Raw genomic sequence first — 19,411 nt, forward strand, 5'->3', positions numbered from 1 at the left:
ACCTTGACTAAAGAAATGTGTACTGTGTTTCAGTCACATGTGACCTTGACTAAAGAAATGTGTACTTTGTTTCAGTCACGTGTGACCTTGACTATAGAAATGTGTACCGTGTTTCAGTCACGTGTGACCTTGACTAAAGAAATGTGAACTTTGTTTCAGTCACGTATGACCTTGACTAAAGAAAGGTCTACTGTGTTTCAGTCACGTGTGACCTTGACTAAAGAAAGGTCTACTACCGTGTTTCATCCACGTGTGACCTTGACTACAGAAATTTGTACTGTGTTTTAGTCAAGTGTAAGTAATCGGTAGGTATGGATTAGATCAATGTAATCGTAATTGAATCCAAACATTTCTATATTGTGATCAGATACCATCATATCCTTCAGCTATAGTCTGGGCGCTTTCCTTAACTACCTGTACTTAAAATAACCCCTTTGGCCTGTTCAGCCACCCACACCATATCAAATGTTATCCAGAAATTTTAAAGTTGCAATAGCTTAATTTTTCCATCGTCTTTGTAAGATAATTATTCAAAATGCCTTCTGCTGATTTACATTTCGCAATTTTGCTTAAAGTCTGAGGCGCTTTCTAGATTGAATGTACCATTTACAATCTTAAACACTGATCGGTATTCACAGTATAGTGTATATGTAGTAACTACAGTATGAATTAATATCTGGTAATGAAAATAACTGTCACTTTCCGACAGGAAATAGACATGTTTTCAGCCATTATTTAAATTCACAGTTAATTGCGCATCTTCTTTTGGTGATGCAAGTTTCATCATGATGTCTTCAACAATATGGACGTTATGACAAAAAACTTTATAAATATACAAGAATATAACTTTATACATATGCAAAATATCTTCTTTCAATCGCTGAGAATGAGACATCCATTTGACCCTTGACTTTTAGCAGTTTCAGAAGTCAAATCACCATTTCTCAGATATCTTAAGAGTCAAAAACTAGGACAAATATAAATGTCCTTCAAACCCAAGTGCCAAATCTGTTTTCTGGGAGTCAAAAACATACTCTCAGGGATCTACTGTATTCCCTGAAGATTGTGGTTAAAATACGGATGGATGGGTTCAACAGCAGCAAACCAAAGATGTATGAAAAAGTGGCATTTAAAACCGCATAATCCGTATCTTGAAGGTCACCACACATCGTCTAACGGAAATGAGACATGTCACACTATTCATTACTACCTCTCTGTGGGTTTTAATCATAACTTCGTTTACCCCAAGTTGAGCTTAATTAATGCCAACGTTAATGTGGTAACACGGACTTGAAGCTTTACAATACTTAAATCATAATACAGGAGTCATGAAGATATCTCAGTTTTAAAGTTAATATCGGGCCCTTACTAGAAGAGTCGATAATTTTGTTATGATAGTATCCTTCACACGAAAAATGTGTAGATATGATAATACTGTATACCAAGATGTGCAATCTTGATGATGGTCAATACAATGCCATTCTAAGTATATAGACGTTGTCGAGCTATAGTTATGTCGAGGATTAGTTAATTCAATAAATCAGTTTAAGTAATTTGTTATAAATGTAAATACACGTAAACTAGTTAAACCCAAGTCCAAGTTCACGCTCTATCCACGTTTTGTCTATAAACGAGTGAGGATAACGAACCAAAACATCCCGAGGCCAGAAACACCCGAGTAAATCCGTCCGAATCACCGAATCGAACGTAACGTGTTCCTGGGGACAAGATCAGACATGGGTTTATCATAATAGATAGGAAATAAGTAAACGTTCTCCATTTCGGACACAAGCAGTTTCTGACCAGGAGTGTATCTGTTGATGTCCTAAATTTTGTCTCGGAAACTGGATTGCTGTTTCTGGTCCGGAAAACAGGTATATATACAATTATCTTGACCGTGGTAGGGATAGTTCCAGTATCTCTGTTTTTTGTGTTTAAAATTAATTAGATTAGAAAGTTAACTTGATGCGATACATTGAAGATTTTCGTTATTTATATTGTTTGACTTGATATCAGCGATCCATACGAATCTGTCTTAGTTGCGTTTATTTGGACGCATATTTATAATTGTTTTTATTTGTTAAATATTATTTTCCGAATTTTGATGTTTAGAAAGTCGACAAGAATAAATAGATTTTATTATTTAATCTTGTAAAAATTAACATGTGCTTCTCATTTGACGATTTCAAAGCAGTACAGATGACGTTGCAAATAAGTTACGGCTGCTTACCTTTGGGTCAAATCCGAAATGAATGTAATATTATTTTTCTACTGATCGTCTATGAGTAATACTGCACATTTATATTCAATTAACCGTTAAACGGTCTAAGATTCTTGAAAATCCACACTTTTATTTGATATTTTATCTCAAGGTCAAAGTTCTAGCCAAACTGTATAATATACATGGCTTTGATTGATACAAGTTCTGTTTTGCAAGTTTCATGAAGATATCTTCAACGGTTTTGCCAATAATTTATTCCCATTGACTTAGAAAGTTATTTAATATCATTTCCAAACAGTAATTTAAGAAGTCGATGGACAATTATCAATAATGTCTGATTTTGATTCCAGTAACCATGGGTAACAGGTTTAGAGCCCTTTATTGCTGTGCCCTGTTGATGCTGGGTATGACGTCAGTGTATGCCCTCTGTCCACATGATAACATTACTCTGTCCCGCTGGAGTGATCCCAGCACCTGGCCAACCAGCACGGTGAGTATAGGAATCCATTATACCTCCACATATTGTTTAGTACAGTGATCAGGCGAAATCTCACAAAGCAAAACATTCACATATCACAATCAGAACAACTTTATTTTATCACTCATCTTATTATCATGCATAAAAATAAATAAATGTAATGACTTATTCAACGTGTTTCAATGTTTGGCCTTTACCAAAATTTAATTTTAAACTCCTCCTTTGATTAAAGATGCTCCACCGCCGACAGAGTATAAATGATATTCATCATTCGAACAATAATTTGTGTTTAATTGTGTATATATATGCCTAATTAACACAAAAAATAATATACAATAATTTATTTCGCCTTTGGTGCATGCGCAATCAGTGCTTCATTTCATATAGAATATAGTGCCATGGAATTTTTCCGGATGCAATTAATAATTTTTCATATCTTTAACTTGAAGTAAAATTAGAAGCTCAAACTTTTCAATGGTGGTAATGGTGTAAAGTAAGTAACTTTTGTAACAGAAGAAAAATACTAAATCGTCTGCTCCTGTTTTTGACAGTGAAAACATACCATTTGTCAGCGGTGGAGCATCTTTAAGGACATGTAAATTTAAAACGTAAAGTGTCAAGTTGCAACTTTTCACCTTTTTCGCTTCAATTATATTGTACTTTGTCATAGTATGATTCCGTTTATCTTCATTATTAGTCAACACATTTAGATGACATTGAAAATGCATCTGCCTTTGTATTGTATGCACATGGTCAATAAACTATTGCTTGTCAAAATACGCAAATAAAGAAGCTGCATTGAACCAATAAAAATCTAATTCAATTTCAATTTCCAAATATTTTATTGACAAAAAGATGTTAGTGTCAATTGGATAAGACATCAGACGTAGCCTATCTTAGTCTTCTCCCGATATTGGTGGTACAAACAAATAATTATATAAAACATATACATCGTGAGGTTTATGAAAATAAGGGGAGGTAACTCCTAGATGAGGAATGACATAATTTTTGATCATATTTATTGTAACTCTATAAATTAACAGTTAATTTTCATTTTTTATATAATAACCAAATATTATCACATAATTCTAACTATACTTGATAGTATGTATATTTCATGATATTGGTCCTATTCGCCACAACAGATACAGGCTATAAAGTCCACATGTGTTTAACACAATTAGCCATCCACTGATGGGCATCAAGAATCAATCTCACAAAATACACATATATTTGATTTGTGGAGTTACAACTATATTTGTAATTACTAGTGTTTACCCATAATTAGTTTCTTAGGAGTTACCTTACTTAAATATTTGATGATTTTAAAATAACACAAGAAAAGAAGAAGAATGATAATCATATTAACATATTAACAGAGAGACAATTCAAAAATTGAGTTTGGATAAGTCTCATTAGGCTGCCCATAGTACAAATATATTGTTAATTGTTAGTTGCTAGCTATATCAAGGTGGATCTCCAGGGATGAAGGATTATAGGTACACGTACACATAAACAATAATGTATGATTTTATAAGACTTACCATTACTATGATCTACATGGCTACATATACCAGAATAATAAATATTGTATTTACACAAATAAATCAACTTTAAATCTCTTTGTTTGAGCTATATAATTTGACACGTGAGTTAAAGTGAATAGTCGGGCAAAGAAAACCAGTCTAAATGCGTTCATTGGCCTTCCAAAAGTTCTCCCATATTAATACGACGGTCAAGTTCTGCTTAGTTTCCCAGTTCTGACCATTAAAGTAAAGAAAAGTTGAAAGCATTGAAAGCGAGGCTGCGTGGAAATGTAACCACGGACATAGTGAGCCGGGAGGACGTTTTAGAATTTCCATACTTTAGATTAATTTCTTCGTACGCAGACAGATTTTGACGAGAGATTTTATTTTTCCATTTCATAAGAAATTATACTGGATACATTCACACCATTTTTACCGACTTTAGCCATCCTTGCCCGACTGTTCACTTTAATATATTTCTATTTTCATTATCATTACAATCTGTACATCCCTGTACAAGGACATTTATACACATGGTTATGATGATGATGATTCAGATATCGTTCCAGCGTCAAACGGTGGTTTTGAAATAGATTACATTCAAGGAAATAGTGATATGCAGTTTCAAGAGATTGATTACATTCACACATTGGGGATTCTACATGTATTTTGTTTGAGACACAGTTTTAAAATTTAAAAATTTAAACCAATTAAAAAGATTACCTATAACTCCATATGATTGCAATATGTAAAGTAGACCATCATGCCAAACTCTGTCCTTACTGATGTCGCCGAATATGTATCTTATTTCTTTATTTTGATCTAGGCAATTAACTATATTATGGTAAATGGACAATAATTGATTTGCAGTTGAGTCTTTGGGAGTAAAACGTGATTGGTGTTTAGTTATAACTTGATATGTTGAGAGGTAGTTATATAGGTATTTAAAAATAATCTTTTCTAACATTTTAATTAAGCATGAAGTAACAGATATAGGCCTATAGTTAGAAACATCATTAATTTGCCCTTTACCTTTGTAAATTGCATTAATATCTGCCATCTTCCAAATAGAGGGAATTATACCTGTTTCAATTGTCTTGTTATAAAGGAGAGTAAGAGGGAAAAGTAAAGATGGTTGTAGTTGTTTTATTATTTTAGGAATTATATCATCAGGTCCAGCAGGTTTATTACCATTCAGTAAAAATAACTGATCTTTAACATCCTGCTGAGTTATAGTAATATTAGAAATGGAGTGAGGAAATTGGTTGGTAATTTCAGGTAGTGGTTCAACATCTTCAGAGGTAGAGTATATGGATAAAAATACTTATTTAAACACTCAGCTTTATCAAATGGATGTTGAATGAAGGAGTTATTATTATAAGAGGGGGTATAGTGGTGGATTTATTATTGATATTTAAAACATAACGTGCAATTTTCCACCATTTATTAGGGGGGATAGATTTATCACATAGAGATTTTTGTAGATTTTCAACATATGATATTTTTGCTTCCCGTATCCTACTTATGGTTTCATTTCTTTGATTCTATAATTTTCCCAATGGAGTGCACTCTGATGTATAACAAAACTTTTTATAAAGTTCACTTGTTCGTTTGCAGCTTCCTGCGGCCGGAGATACAGTCACTATTACTGGTCACGTGCTCTTGGACGTGTCCCCGCCAGCTCTCTTTGGGATTTTGGTAGAAACTGGGGCGAGCCTCGTTTGGAGTCCGGAAGGAGATTTTCACGTGTTCACAAATTACATCCATGTAAAAGGCGCCTTCCACATCGGTTCAGAAGACTGTCCATTCCAGGCAAACGCTCATATCACCTTAACTGGTACAAATCATATACACCAATACATTTACATTAAATTTGGATCATATGAACGTCTTTTATTTTGATACTTTATTTCATAAATAAGGGCTTTTCATCAAATCTTTTCATATGGTTAATCAATGTTTTTACGAGGAATATATACATATTCAATTTTCATTTTTAACAAATCTTATTAACAACTTAGACGGTACATAGTGTCCTTATGAATATGCAATGAGGGCTCCCAATATTTCATAATGTAAACTAATCATGAATGGTATAATTTATTTCAGGAAGCAGGAAAGAATATTCGATGCCCAACTTTGGTGAAAAGTTTATAGGCGTTGACGCGGGAGGCACGTTGGAAATCCACGGAAAGAAGAAAGTAGCATGGACTAAGCTGACCAAGACTTTACCCAGATTGGAGACGGGCAACGGCCTCCTCTACACCTATACTGTAAATACCACAATCCCTTCATCACAGACCGGTTCTTATAAAATAAATTGGTTGGTTAAGTCTCCCCTTGTATGAAAAATACTTGATTATGCTATAGAGAATGTTGTATGTTCACGTTTTGTTATTTGGAAGGATGCAACGCATTTGATAGCACTACCTTACTGAAACATACTGCTAATGACACAGATTATTACAACCCATTCGTCATAACTCTGACAAAGAGATTCGCCCGCCTCCAGTCATCAAACACTTTGCTTTGATCGCTGTGTATTCATAGAAGGACAGAGTCATTAATTTGATGCTTAGATGGTACACCAGCATAACATCTGACGTGTCTTTATATATACAACTAAAAGTCTTCAATATTTTTCAATATAGATTTCTTTTTTTCTGACTTTGTTTTCCAGTAGAATTAATTAGTTTTTTACTCTGACATTGTATAACCTTGCAGCCAAACAGACGGGACAGGAAAGGAGTAGGGATATATGCCTTCGATACCGACGGTACTGTTTACACGACCGTTGTTCTGGCTACAACAGGACCAGATCAGGATGATGTGCAAATGAGCATCAACTATCTCCTCAAGGTGCTTCCAGGTAAGCTCGAATGTCAGCTAGATTTACCTTCATTTGACAAGACGGTAACCATTTCACAAGGGCATGCATGCACATACCACAACCATACGCATTTAGTGTAGCTGAATAAACGGAAAACCAAGCTGAGCAGTCGAAACGCACATGAATATTAGCAGATCATAGCCACGTAAAACACAACCCATAACAATGGGCTAGATAACTTAGTCATCAGAAATTAATCATTCAGTGCGGACTGTAAATAGGACGTCTTACAAAATCAACCTTTCACTTAGCTCAGGTAAATATGCCCATATCATTGGTGCATAAGTAATTTTTTCATAGCATAATTGTTTAGGTTACATTGCAATTTTGTTATGGGTCTTGGTACCGAATTATATGTTATGACGCTATAACTCAGGATCTGCCACATACAACGCGAGATCTTCTTTAACTTCTGTAAACTATGGAAATGTATGTCACAACTAGTATCACTTCTCTGTTGTTGAACACAGCTATCCCGGATGGTAAGGTGATCCTGATAGCGGTCCAGCACACCCTGGTGTCAGATCCACAATTAGACGACCTCTCGGCTGTCTATGACGCCATCGAGTTGGCAGCGGGCATCCCTAATGGCCAAGGTCTAATACGGAAGGTTAAGGTACACGATGCCTTTGCCATGGCCTTCATTAAAGGTAAGATTGGGAAAAAAGCATATAATAATGATTGCATACCAGGTGCTTACAAATTCAGATTTAAAATAGGTCATAATCAGCTGATCTGATAATTGCATTTAGAAACGAAGTTGATCGTATTACGACACTCGTAGTATCATCATTATTGACAGTTTTTCTCTTTTCCTTTACGATAGGTTATTGTTTATGGTTGGTCGTGTTGCGGTATTCCTCATCTCGTTTGTTGCTTTTAATTTATGATTATTGTCGTCAACATTTTTGTGAGTGAAAGTATACCTTCAAATGATATATTCTGCTATCAAACTAGGTGACGCCAGCTCGACAGTAGAGACACTGACTCCAGTGGAGTACCACTACCAAAAGGCCGAGGCTCGTTTGAAAGTCAACGATCTGATCATGGTGGCAGAGAGCTGTACCAGCACAGGGCCACGTGTTTCACACGCTGTCGACTTCCGGGTAGTACAAGAAACAGCCGCCATGCATGTTCTAGATGTTTTTGATGACGTCACATCTTGGAAAGAAGGTTGGCTAGTTGCTTAGTTTAGTTTTCTTTCTTTCTTGCTTATGATATTTTCAAATAGATTTAATTGAACCCGATTGGATCAAAACATTCAGTTTGATGACCAAATTCCAAATACTCATTGTCGTTTGACTTCAACATTCCCTTTGGTAAATGGAAAAGTATTCTATGTTTGTTTGACAAATCAAGTTCTGTGTTTTATTTTCAGGCGACAAACTTCTGCTGACATCCACAGATTTCGATTTAGAAAAAGCTGAGGAAGCAACCGTTGTCAGCTGCGCTGACTGCACGGAGAAACAAGTCAAAGTTGCTCGTAAGAAAATTTTAATCGATTACAAGAGAACCTACAGTGTAAATAATTACATCCTGAAAATGAGTTGTTTTAATGTTTATTTTTTTTAATGATACTTGTACAGGCATCTACATCATCAGTTGAACTATTGAATTCATCAAAGAGCATATAACGTGTAAACTCGTTTTATAAAATCAAACATAACGGAGGAATAAGTTCATATTCACAATTGACAATCATTGATATTATTGGAAAACTTCAATCTGTTTACAGTGAATTTATAATTATTTTTATGATATTTGATTCGATGTTTATTACAAATTACCCCATTTCGGATACAGATTTGGATAATGCTTCATCCTAGAATCATATTACCAGAACAACTTTAAATTAAAAAGTATACTTTTACAACTTATGTTAATTCTATCACAGTGCTTCCGAGACACATGCATTATGGCGATATCGAATTAAATGTGGACATGAGAGGAGAGGTGGCGCTACTATCTCGAAATATTCTAATAGAGGGCGCTATGAAGAACTTTTGTCCTCTCGAGAATGAGAACTGCGACACGTACAAATATGATACGTTTGGTGGTCATGTCAAGGTACGTCTATATTGAAGAACCTACATGTATCAAAGCGATATATTCCTATGTAATGCCAAATAAAATCACAACACAATACCATAATAACGATTTTGTCTCATTGTTTTCCTAGGTAATCAAAGGTTTCAAAGATGTGCATATCGAAGGGGTAGAACTTTTCACATGGGCAAACAGACTGATCTAGGTAAGTCTGGTAGTGTAGATAGGAAGTGGGTCTGAAGGCCAAGGCCAGGCGACGTTTAAACCCCAAATCCCCATACATGCATACTATAATGGGCTAATATTGCAGATGTTCTTCAATCCAAATCATCACAATAAATTCAAACTTCAAATAACAATACATTTTAAACCTTTGTACAGGCCACTACCCGCTCCACTTCCACATGTGCTATGATGTGGACGGGGATGAGTACCCTAATCCACCGTATCTACGTGAAAACTCCATCCACTCCACCTTCGCGAGGTGTGTCACTGTACACGGAACACACGGACTAACGGTAACACATTTTCTCACATTTGTTTTTATCCACTGGCTATGCCTCTTGAAACTTAGAGTAGTCAATGATCTGAGAAGCATTTTCGCATTGCATGCAATACAAATAGTTCTTAATGCAAACGGTCATTTTATTCGTCTATAAGAAGCAGTAGTATAATTATATTTCGTGTAACGGTCCACCTGTGAAGAATTGAAAATGCTGTAGTCTGTTCTGTGCTCGTCAGTATAGCATAGCATAATATATTCATGTTCTATTTTATGTTAGGTGATGGACAATGTCGGTTATGAGTCCCTTGGTCATTGCTATTTCCTTGAGGACGGGGGTGAGAGGAGAACTGTACTGGACGGTAACCTTGGAGCCAGCACCAGGAAGTCCACACTCATATCCTCAGATAGGTAGAGAATTTATCATAAACGTACTGACGAAAATAAATTATTACTACTTTACGACGTCAGATACAGTGTATATTCATATGACCCCATTGTCCGATTAGCATTTGCTATCAAATCTGCACGCAATTATATCGATTGCTTCTAGTTTTGTTATTTTTTAAATAAGGTGAAATCATTTCATTGGTTTGCGATTACAATAATTCATCGCTAATAACAATTGATAGGTTTACTAAAGGACCTTGCATTGTATGGTCATAGACTCAACGAACAGTTACGAATAGTATAGCTTACAGTATGTTTTGTTTATGAAGGTCTCGGTAATGACATATTCTTGTTTTCAAGTCGTCCAACGACCTTCTGGATTACCAACCCTAACACTATCCTACGGAATAATGTTGCTGCTGGAAGTCAGGTGACGTCATATTTTCACCAATTTACGAGACTGTGACCTAGTTACTCTCAAAATAAACAAGAACGTCTATCAATGTGTTTAAGTCCTGATTCATTTTATGTTATATCAAACTTTCAATGTGATAATGATGATTTTTTAACAATTGCTCACCTGGTAAGATAAGTCATTGAAATTCATTTTCATCTGTTTTCATTCAATCTGACTAGATTTACATGGCCTGAATATTAAGGCATAGGAAGCTGGTAACGATGAAATGAATATATTGTTTTAACCGATTTTGTTTTTAAGGCAGTTTTTATCCGACTGTATACAATCTCCCCCATGGTTTATTGCGGCCCCCAAATTCAAATCAAAGGACAGCAATGAACTCTTTGAGTTAATGGACGGTAAAATGAATAATTTTATCGTGGTATTTGTATCGTTGTCTTTAATCAGCATTATCACCACTATTGTAGGATGTGGGGTACTGGTTTATCTACCCTGACACTCCGACAGGACCGTCTGCTGACAAGGGTTTCATGCAGTACCAAGAGGCTCGCTACACCGCCATTACTGAGTGTAGCAACAACGCCGCTCACTCCAATAAAGTAAGTGCTCGTTACATCGCCATCATCGATAGTAGTAACAATGCCGCTATCGTTATACCGTCATATTTTCTCGATTCATGGTGTGGTCGCGACATTATAGGAATAACTTATTTTATCCACACTGTGATATTTTGAATTGTTATAATATGAATTTCTCTTATTATGCCAAAATAGCGGAATTTTAGACCCATTAAAATAACTGATTACACAGTAATAATAATAAAATTCTATACCAATAAAGATTTCAAGAACAGGTACACAATATTGTTTTGGGGTGTACATATGATTACTTGATATAGCATACTGTATTACAGATATCCTATTGTGGTTTACCCCGTGATATTAACATGTGTTCGGTCTAATATCTATGAACTATCAACACTCTCTCTTAAATGGCAATAAACTGTTATTCACTATATTTACATTATATATCTTTTATTAGCATACGGGATTTTTCATTGACTTCCAAATACATCCGACGACAGGCGATATATGGCTTACCAGTAACCGTTACTCCCCCAAAGTCGACCCGCTGAATCCTAAGTCTGCTGACAAACCCGCCATCATAGACCGCCTCACGTGTGAGTAATCTTACGCATTTATGTGCTGATGAGTTTTGAATATGTTTAATTTTTAATTCTGAGAGATTTTACAACATTTTTGTATCATCTTCCAGTCCTTAGTTTTAGTAATCACCTCGGTGTATGGTTCAGCGAATCTAGGTATAATTATAATCATGTGTTTTATACTCATACAATTTGATCAGGGGACAGAACCCAGAGTCGTCTTTACAGGTTCCAATGTAGGCAGACAGAAATACACAAACGCTAAACTCAAAGTCAAAAGTGACGCTTTAGAATAGAGGAAGATGACATTATCAAAGAAGACAAGACAAATCGCAAATATTTATATTTGAAGATGTGCACGCACAACTTTGATTTGTTATATAAAGATTTGTTTTGCATTTTGTTTTTAATTTGTAACATTTTAGATGAAAATAATTATCTTACAGCATACAAAAACCGGAATAATGTTTGGGCGCGCGGTGGATACCTGGTATTTAACAGAGCTTCGTAAGTATTCAATTAACATGACAATATGATGGTTCACATTCTGTTATCCTTTGTAGATATTTTAATTTTCGCTAAAGAAACTAAATAAATTGCTAATAAACAATATGCATATAAAATTAATGTCGTTTCTGGTCATTTTGATTACATTGATTTAAAGAAAAATGCCGTCAATGATTTTGTTTTCAAATTTGATACAAATATTACCTTATATTTGTATAGATTCGCCGACGCTACAAAAGGAATTACATTTGCTCGGTAAGTCTTTTTTAACAATACCGTTCTTAAGATTTAATGTCATACAGTTCAATTTTATTATCATTTTCTTTTTCCTTATATCAATATATCAATATATCATTGGCTAACATTCTATCGAAGCTTTGAAAATAATGTCACACTTGATGGATGGCCAAAAGTTTATTGCATATTGCATATAGATGGTGATAACTCCGACATGTATTATTATTGGAACACTAATTTAATAATTAATTGTTCTCTACATAAACTATTCCACGATTTATTTAGAATATGAACAGTAAGTATGATTTATAACACATAAGTAATTTCCTTATATCCATTATATTCATCAATAGCTATATATGGTTAATTTGTTATACAGGGGGACAAACCAACAACAGTTTATCCAGAACAGTGTGATCCTTGGACGGACCAATAACGTTGGAGATCCAATGAGGGCAAAGGCATTGGACGGTTCCTACGTCACCTTCGATAGATCCTTACCATATCAATGGAATCTGTAAGAACAGGTCTATATATATATATAAATACCAAATTAAAATACTGGTATATGATGTCTTGTTCGATTGCTGACCTGGGATATGTACCATTTACCGTTACTCTCTCCGTGTCAGCACACTAAGAAGTACAATCAGTAATGACAAAGCTCAACGGCTGGTGTTGTCGCCAAATGAATTTTGGTTAAAAATCTTTCCAGCTATAATGTCTATAAATTAAATAATTATTTAAGTTTTACTGTCAGCTGAAAATAAACAAAATTCAAAGTAATGAAATGGTGAATGTAGCCACTAGCACAAACCCTCGATGTTGAATTAGTTATAAATTTAGAAGATACTACCGGGTCCATATTTCACTGTTCATATGTTCGTTTTCAATATTTACAGTAATGAACCAATGCAGGGGTTCATATTTTATGACGGACCAGTATTTGTAACGAGGACGTTCTTCAACGGATTTGTGTCTGATAAGTACCGGAAGGCAGGAGCGCTAGGTTTCCACAGAGATAATAAGTTCTTCAGTGCGCCTACGAGTGCTGCGAAAGACATCCGCTTCGGATTTCTCGATGGCGTAAGTTAGGCCAAGTTATAAAAACATGTCAATAAGCATGTTTCAAAAGTCACAAACGTTCTTACATGTTTCAAAAGTCACAAACTTTCTTACACTTGCACTTGTAAACCATGCATTATAACTAAGATAAGACAAGCAATTTACAAACGACGTTCATAAACCGATATGTAACACTGTGTATGGCACTATTACTATAACAATTATTTGTGTTTTGTGGATTATCCCTGGAAGTTAACGGTCATCAGCTATGATGTATCTTTTCCACTAGATGTTAACAGAAAGTCGAAGTTCCAGTTAACTTTTGTTACAAATGTATTATAATGGAAAGTTTCCAGCAACCGAGTACATATTTGACTTTTTGTCATGTGTTACCACAGGAAGCCACAGGTAACCGGGTATATGACGGTAACAGTAGCATACCAGGATTTGATGACCTGGATGGAGACTTGGAAGCAGTGTTCCGTGATACGGACGGGTCTGTCACAACTTTGCCGGGGAGTTCCGTCGTCAGACTCTTCCCGTTTGTCACCACATCCGATTGTACTTTCAGGCCGAACTGGAATCTGGCAATATGTCCATACAAGTACATGAAGGTATCTAAATATTTGAAGTTATTGGTTAATGGAGGGATAATATCGTATACAACATTATTAGGTTCCTTGCAGCAGCTTTCTGAACATACTGAATAGCATAAAAATATACATGTACAGTTAGAGTCATCATTGACATGCCGGACATTCTGAGCATGTGATAAACCCTGGTATTCTTGTTTGGGTATATTATTCTATTTCAGAGGTAGAAAGTTGTATTCTGCTTTTAATTATCCCCATGTCATCAATTCTAAAAATGAATTTTGGTTTTCTATATAAATATAGCGACTGTTTTTCGATAAGCCTCAGTATTTTTCTGTTTTTTATTTGACTTTTTTATGGAAATAACACTAAATACCTTTATTTAATGTCACAGATGCAGATAATTATTGCATCTGCGGGAGACCTCACCAGCGTTCCTTATCTGTCACGTGACGACATTCCCGAAAGTCCTCGAATAATCGATGGTTCAAGAGTGAAGCATTTTGCACTTATCACCGGAGGAGAGTTCAGCTACTCTCTTCACTGGCCCGACGTTGTACCAGCGGAATTCCGCATTAGAACCTATGGACTGGAAAAGTGAGTATGAATTCTACTTATACATTTTGAAAAACTATAGTTTATGTCATAGTTACAAATGTAAAGAAACAATGCAGGAAATATTGACTACAGACAAGAGTCTTTAGTTGAATACGACAAAAATTGAAGCATAGGTATCTGGTGTACTGGCAGAAATTGTCGAGGCATTGACTAAGTGAAGAAGCAAAAGAGTGCAAAATAAACCCAATGATCCTTGCATTTTTACGGTATTCACCCGGAATAGATAATATTCTATAACAGAATCCACGTGACTCTCACTACCTTTACAATTGCACGGTGGAATACACGTTTTTCATCCATATTCACTATTCCTAAACTATGGTACGAACCGCCATAAACATTAGAAAGTATAGAATAACATCTGTCAATATGTTTTTAATAATCATGTATGTGAAGATATAGCATGGCTGCTGACAGCCATTGAAAGATGAAAGTCGTCACATATGGCTTTTATTGTAAAGATTTTAGTAAGACGAGGATTACATAATTTAAATGTATATTGAAGAATGATCCGATATATTTTACTTTTACTTCAACTGGCGATAATAGTTAAGCAGAGCATATATATGTTGCAGTTTACGAATGTTTGACGATAGGTCCAATGATTTTCTTAATCTATATAACTTAACTGATGGTAGTCAACAATTGCATTGAAATCCTAGATATGGTATAGATCGTTCTCACTCAAGCAGTGTCCGAAAATAGGTTTTGCTATCGTGTTTAATCTAGAGGAGTCCACTCTGCAATTGGTACAAAAATACAATAGAAGTTTGAACAAATAAAGATAATGCATAGCGATTGTTTTTGGTTACCATTGAATAGGTGGGTACTGTCATTTTTACACCCAATATAATCATGTTATATAGAGATTTCCCAGTCCGCGTGGGTCTTTGTCTTCCCCTGGATGCAACCTTCTCGCTGAAGTCATACTATCCTAAACGGGTACTCACATTAGGCGATTGGACTGCAGTGAACAGTATCCAAGAGATCGACCAGGATATGGAGGGCGGGAAGTACTACCACAACAAAGCCACTGGGTAGGCGATAAGAATTTATTTTTGTAACTCTTTATTACGGTAAGAACATGTATCTTAAAGTATTACATGTAATTTTAACGCTTACAATGCCACTCTATAATAATGCAAATATAAAACAGCCTCAAATAAGTGATCATGATTTAGCCGTTAGCACAATCTTGTAAAGGCATATGGACAGTAGCTATCTACGTTAAGCCAAATAGAAACTGTAAATAGCATTATTAATATCTTGTTATTCACGGGGAAAACCTAATCGTTTGGCGCCCATATTCCGATAGGATGCTGTACATCATGTTGAGGTCACTGGAGCCCGTTGTGGAAGGTGACACAAACGACTGTGCTGGAAACAAGTGCATGCAGGTCTGGGTATACGTCACAGGCGGGGACCGAAACGACGGGGACTGTAGTGCACGGGACACACCTACCCCACCATCTCAGGTAAGTCATAACATACCCAACCTTCTCGGATGAGTTACAGATCTACGAATCAATCTCACCATAACTTTCCCCGTGAGTTAAGTATCAAGAAGACAATTCTAACCGATCTTTCCGGGTAAATACGTATTTACGAGACAATTCCAGCCCATCATCCCAGCTCAAATATGCACAATGTATTTACATAGTCTTTCCCAAGGTCGATCATGAAGCAACTACCCATCTGTGATATACCTTACCATTGGACATGTCGTTGTCCTCGTTCCTTAGTGTATAATATCATCAAGATATGGTTCTTGCTCGACCTTGTCGTGTAACTAGACAATATTATAGCATCATCATAGTGATAATAGGAACACTTTAACATTCTATGAAGGTTTTTGATAACTTGATATCTGGATGGCTATTCTATCTCTATGGATATTTGAGCTAACACATCTAAGAATTTATGATTACTTTCTACTTTTCTTCGATACTTTCTCATTGTCATTTTGCCATACCATATTGTTAACACATATTTTTCGCTTTATTTTAGATCACTGCACCACCGGCCGTAAAAGCAAACGCTAGTCTATCATTTGACACGTCATATACTGTCCCTGAACAGGTAAATAGGAAACTTTTTTATTTCTATATTATTGTTTTGAAGTATCGAACTTCCAATGCACGATTTGTCTTACCATTGAATACTACTTCGTCGGTTAAGCAGAGAAACTTTCCTCTTTCAGAATTGCTCCCGGTTCTGTTGTATTTTACAGGATTTTATGATGTACAGATACAATTTTCATAAACATGTATCTCTCCAATTCAGACGATTGGTCCGTTGTTGTGTGCATGACTTCATTTGTCTCGTTTTCATCCTACAGAACTGGGGGGCAGGCGCCCAGGTTCCATTCAGTAGTCGTCTCCCAGTGGACGGAGGATATGGTGAATGGACCCAGTGGTCTACTTGTGGAACGTCGCCCTGTCCAGGTATAATTTAGTCTACCTTCCAGGTACAGGAGCTCGTTCTCTTACCGTACTGTGTGGCACATAAAATCTCGATAATTAATATTCAATTACACATAAGAATGATTAAGTTATAGATTAATAATTTTTGTATCTGGCTTTCTGATTGGCCTATTCTTTTTTACATTCCACGATGATAAAAAAATCCGGGAACGGCGCGGAAATCCTACGTTAACGTGACGTCACAATAGAAACATTTACGTTGCGTATTGATTTGGCAAAAATAATCCCAAAAAAAATCAATGGAATCGTACATGTAAACGTATTTCATTTTTCCGATGAAATTGAAAAATAGTGACTTCAATACTTATAATTAATATTCCAAGACTTCAATGCTTAACTGAACATAACGTGACCCGTCATCAACACTGCCCATATTACGAATGCGAGTCACAACCACCTTAAAAACTTCATATGGCTATTACTATAACCAACTAGTACCAATCTTCATAAAACTAGGTAAAACGGTGTCTTATGGACATATTAGCACGTTTCTTCATAGCGCTAATTTTCTCCGGCAATTTTAATTATTTTAGTGACATTTGTTGGCGCTTTTTGATACTTGCGAACGTTTGCTCGAAAGACGCATCATTTGTTTAACGATGATGGCACAATAAAAGATTTTTTTCATGTAAATTAAGTTGATTGACACAAAAACGTTTCCAAGGGGAAACAAATCTAGTGGTAGAGTTTTAGATTATTTCCATCAAGCCCTTTCAAATATTCATGCACTTTAAATAACATATTTGCGCCGTCCTGTTGTCTAATCCCCTAGGGACGACGATGGTGAGATTCCGTAGCCGAACTTGTGACAGCCCCATCCCCAGGAACGGAGGTGCACCTTGTACAGGGACCAACAGCGAGGAGATGGATTGCCCAAAGGAGGTGTGATTAACATTATGGCCTATGCTTTACCAACTAAATCCAGGACCATTGCATCCATTGTAATTTGTGAATCGAGATTCCTTAAAGTAGTTAGCAATCCAATATCGAGCAAATTAGAAGGAACAATGTAAGGAGACGAATTATCCCATTTCTTGTCATTCTAAAAGTGATTGGAAAAGAGTGGTCATAGAAATTGTTTACATCATGTCTAAATATTGTCAAGCTCTCACGCTTTGTTTTATATTGTTTTATTTTGTTTATACCAGTTTCCGCTTATTTCTTTATAAACAATAACTTATATTATAATTTGTCTAATTTTGAAACGAATATTAGTTATTTCAATGGAAATATCGTTATATTAATTACGATAAATTAGTTCTCCGTTGACAAAAATCTCGGACTTTAAAACAACTTTTCTTTTTCAGTGATCGGACACCGCCATCATTGCGACAGAAATATTTTCCGGTCGACTCATCAAAAGTTTGATTGCAACAACAAAATAAACTCCAAATAAAACGTTGTTTTCTTATTTTATGTACATGTAGCACTAAGCTAGCATATCTAGAGAATTTAGCATCTGATTGTGATATAATATGTGTTACTGAGACTCACCTCGATATATCGATAGCAGACGACGACATGCTTCTAGATAGGTATGATATGTTCCGTAAAGACCGTGGGGGCTCCGGGTGGGGGATTATTGTATATACTTCCAATGTCCTGTGCACTAGTCGTAGAGCCGACTTAGAATTCCACATAGGTGAAGTTGTGTGGACTGAGATCCAGTTTCCAAATAAAAAATACCTTCTCTGCACAGTATACAGACCTCCAAATTGCATACACGCTTTTTGGAATTCCTTCCGGTTCTCCCTTGAATCAGCATTTAACGAAACTTCTCATATACTCATTGTAGGCGATATCAATGTAGACCTTCTTACAGCAGACAGAAATCATCCTTTCATAAGCATAATAAATCACTTTCACCTCACCAATGTAATAGACAGACCGACTAGAATCGGGCGCACGTGCGACACACTCCTTGACGTTATTCTTCTATCTGACACGTGTAGTCACACCTTTGCGGACACTATTGATATAGATCGTGATATCTCTGATCATCAGGCGACTTGTGTCGAATTGACTGTAGGCACAACGATAACTAAAAACTTTAAGCGTAAAATTTGGTGTTATAATGATGCAAATTTTGATCTTTTTAACAATAAATTAGAGACGACTGACTGGACTGAACTTTTTTCTCAAACAGGTAATGTAGATGACATGTGTCAAGTTTTTTTCAGATAAATATTTAGGCATAGCAGACACGTGCATTCCTTCCAAAATTGTAACCATTAGGCCAAATGATAAACCATGGTTTGACTCGGACATAAGA

The 19,411-nt window shown here is 35.8% G+C and overlaps 2 protein-coding genes across 2 annotated transcripts in view; both read left to right on the forward strand.

The window, feature by feature from the left end:
* Positions 1-19,411, forward strand: part of LOC138321169 (mechanosensory protein 2-like) — a 90,975-nt gene that overhangs the window by 55,603 nt on the left and 15,961 nt on the right. The gene's annotated exons all lie outside the window — the stretch shown is intronic.
* On the forward strand, positions 1,771-18,537 carry LOC138321165 (cell surface hyaluronidase-like). Its single transcript, XM_069264631.1, is given in 28 exon segments — positions 1,771-1,874; positions 2,572-2,711; positions 5,843-6,062; positions 6,335-6,498; positions 6,950-7,094; positions 7,586-7,765; positions 8,073-8,288; positions 8,494-8,598; positions 9,010-9,182; positions 9,295-9,337; positions 9,340-9,366; positions 9,543-9,679; positions 9,944-10,074; positions 10,414-10,483; positions 10,939-11,070; positions 11,513-11,651; positions 12,083-12,143; positions 12,363-12,398; positions 12,760-12,897; positions 13,283-13,466; positions 13,844-14,059; positions 14,433-14,635; positions 15,523-15,693; positions 15,972-16,131; positions 16,664-16,735; positions 16,995-17,100; positions 17,912-18,021; positions 18,447-18,537. Coding segments are annotated over 27 exon segments (3,477 nt in total). The 5' UTR covers positions 1,771-1,874; positions 2,572-2,576; the 3' UTR covers positions 18,450-18,537.

The sequence above is a fragment of the Argopecten irradians genome, chromosome 4 (assembly GCF_041381155.1).
Source record: "Argopecten irradians isolate NY chromosome 4, Ai_NY, whole genome shotgun sequence".
Classification (NCBI taxonomy): domain Eukaryota; kingdom Metazoa; phylum Mollusca; class Bivalvia; order Pectinida; family Pectinidae; genus Argopecten; species Argopecten irradians.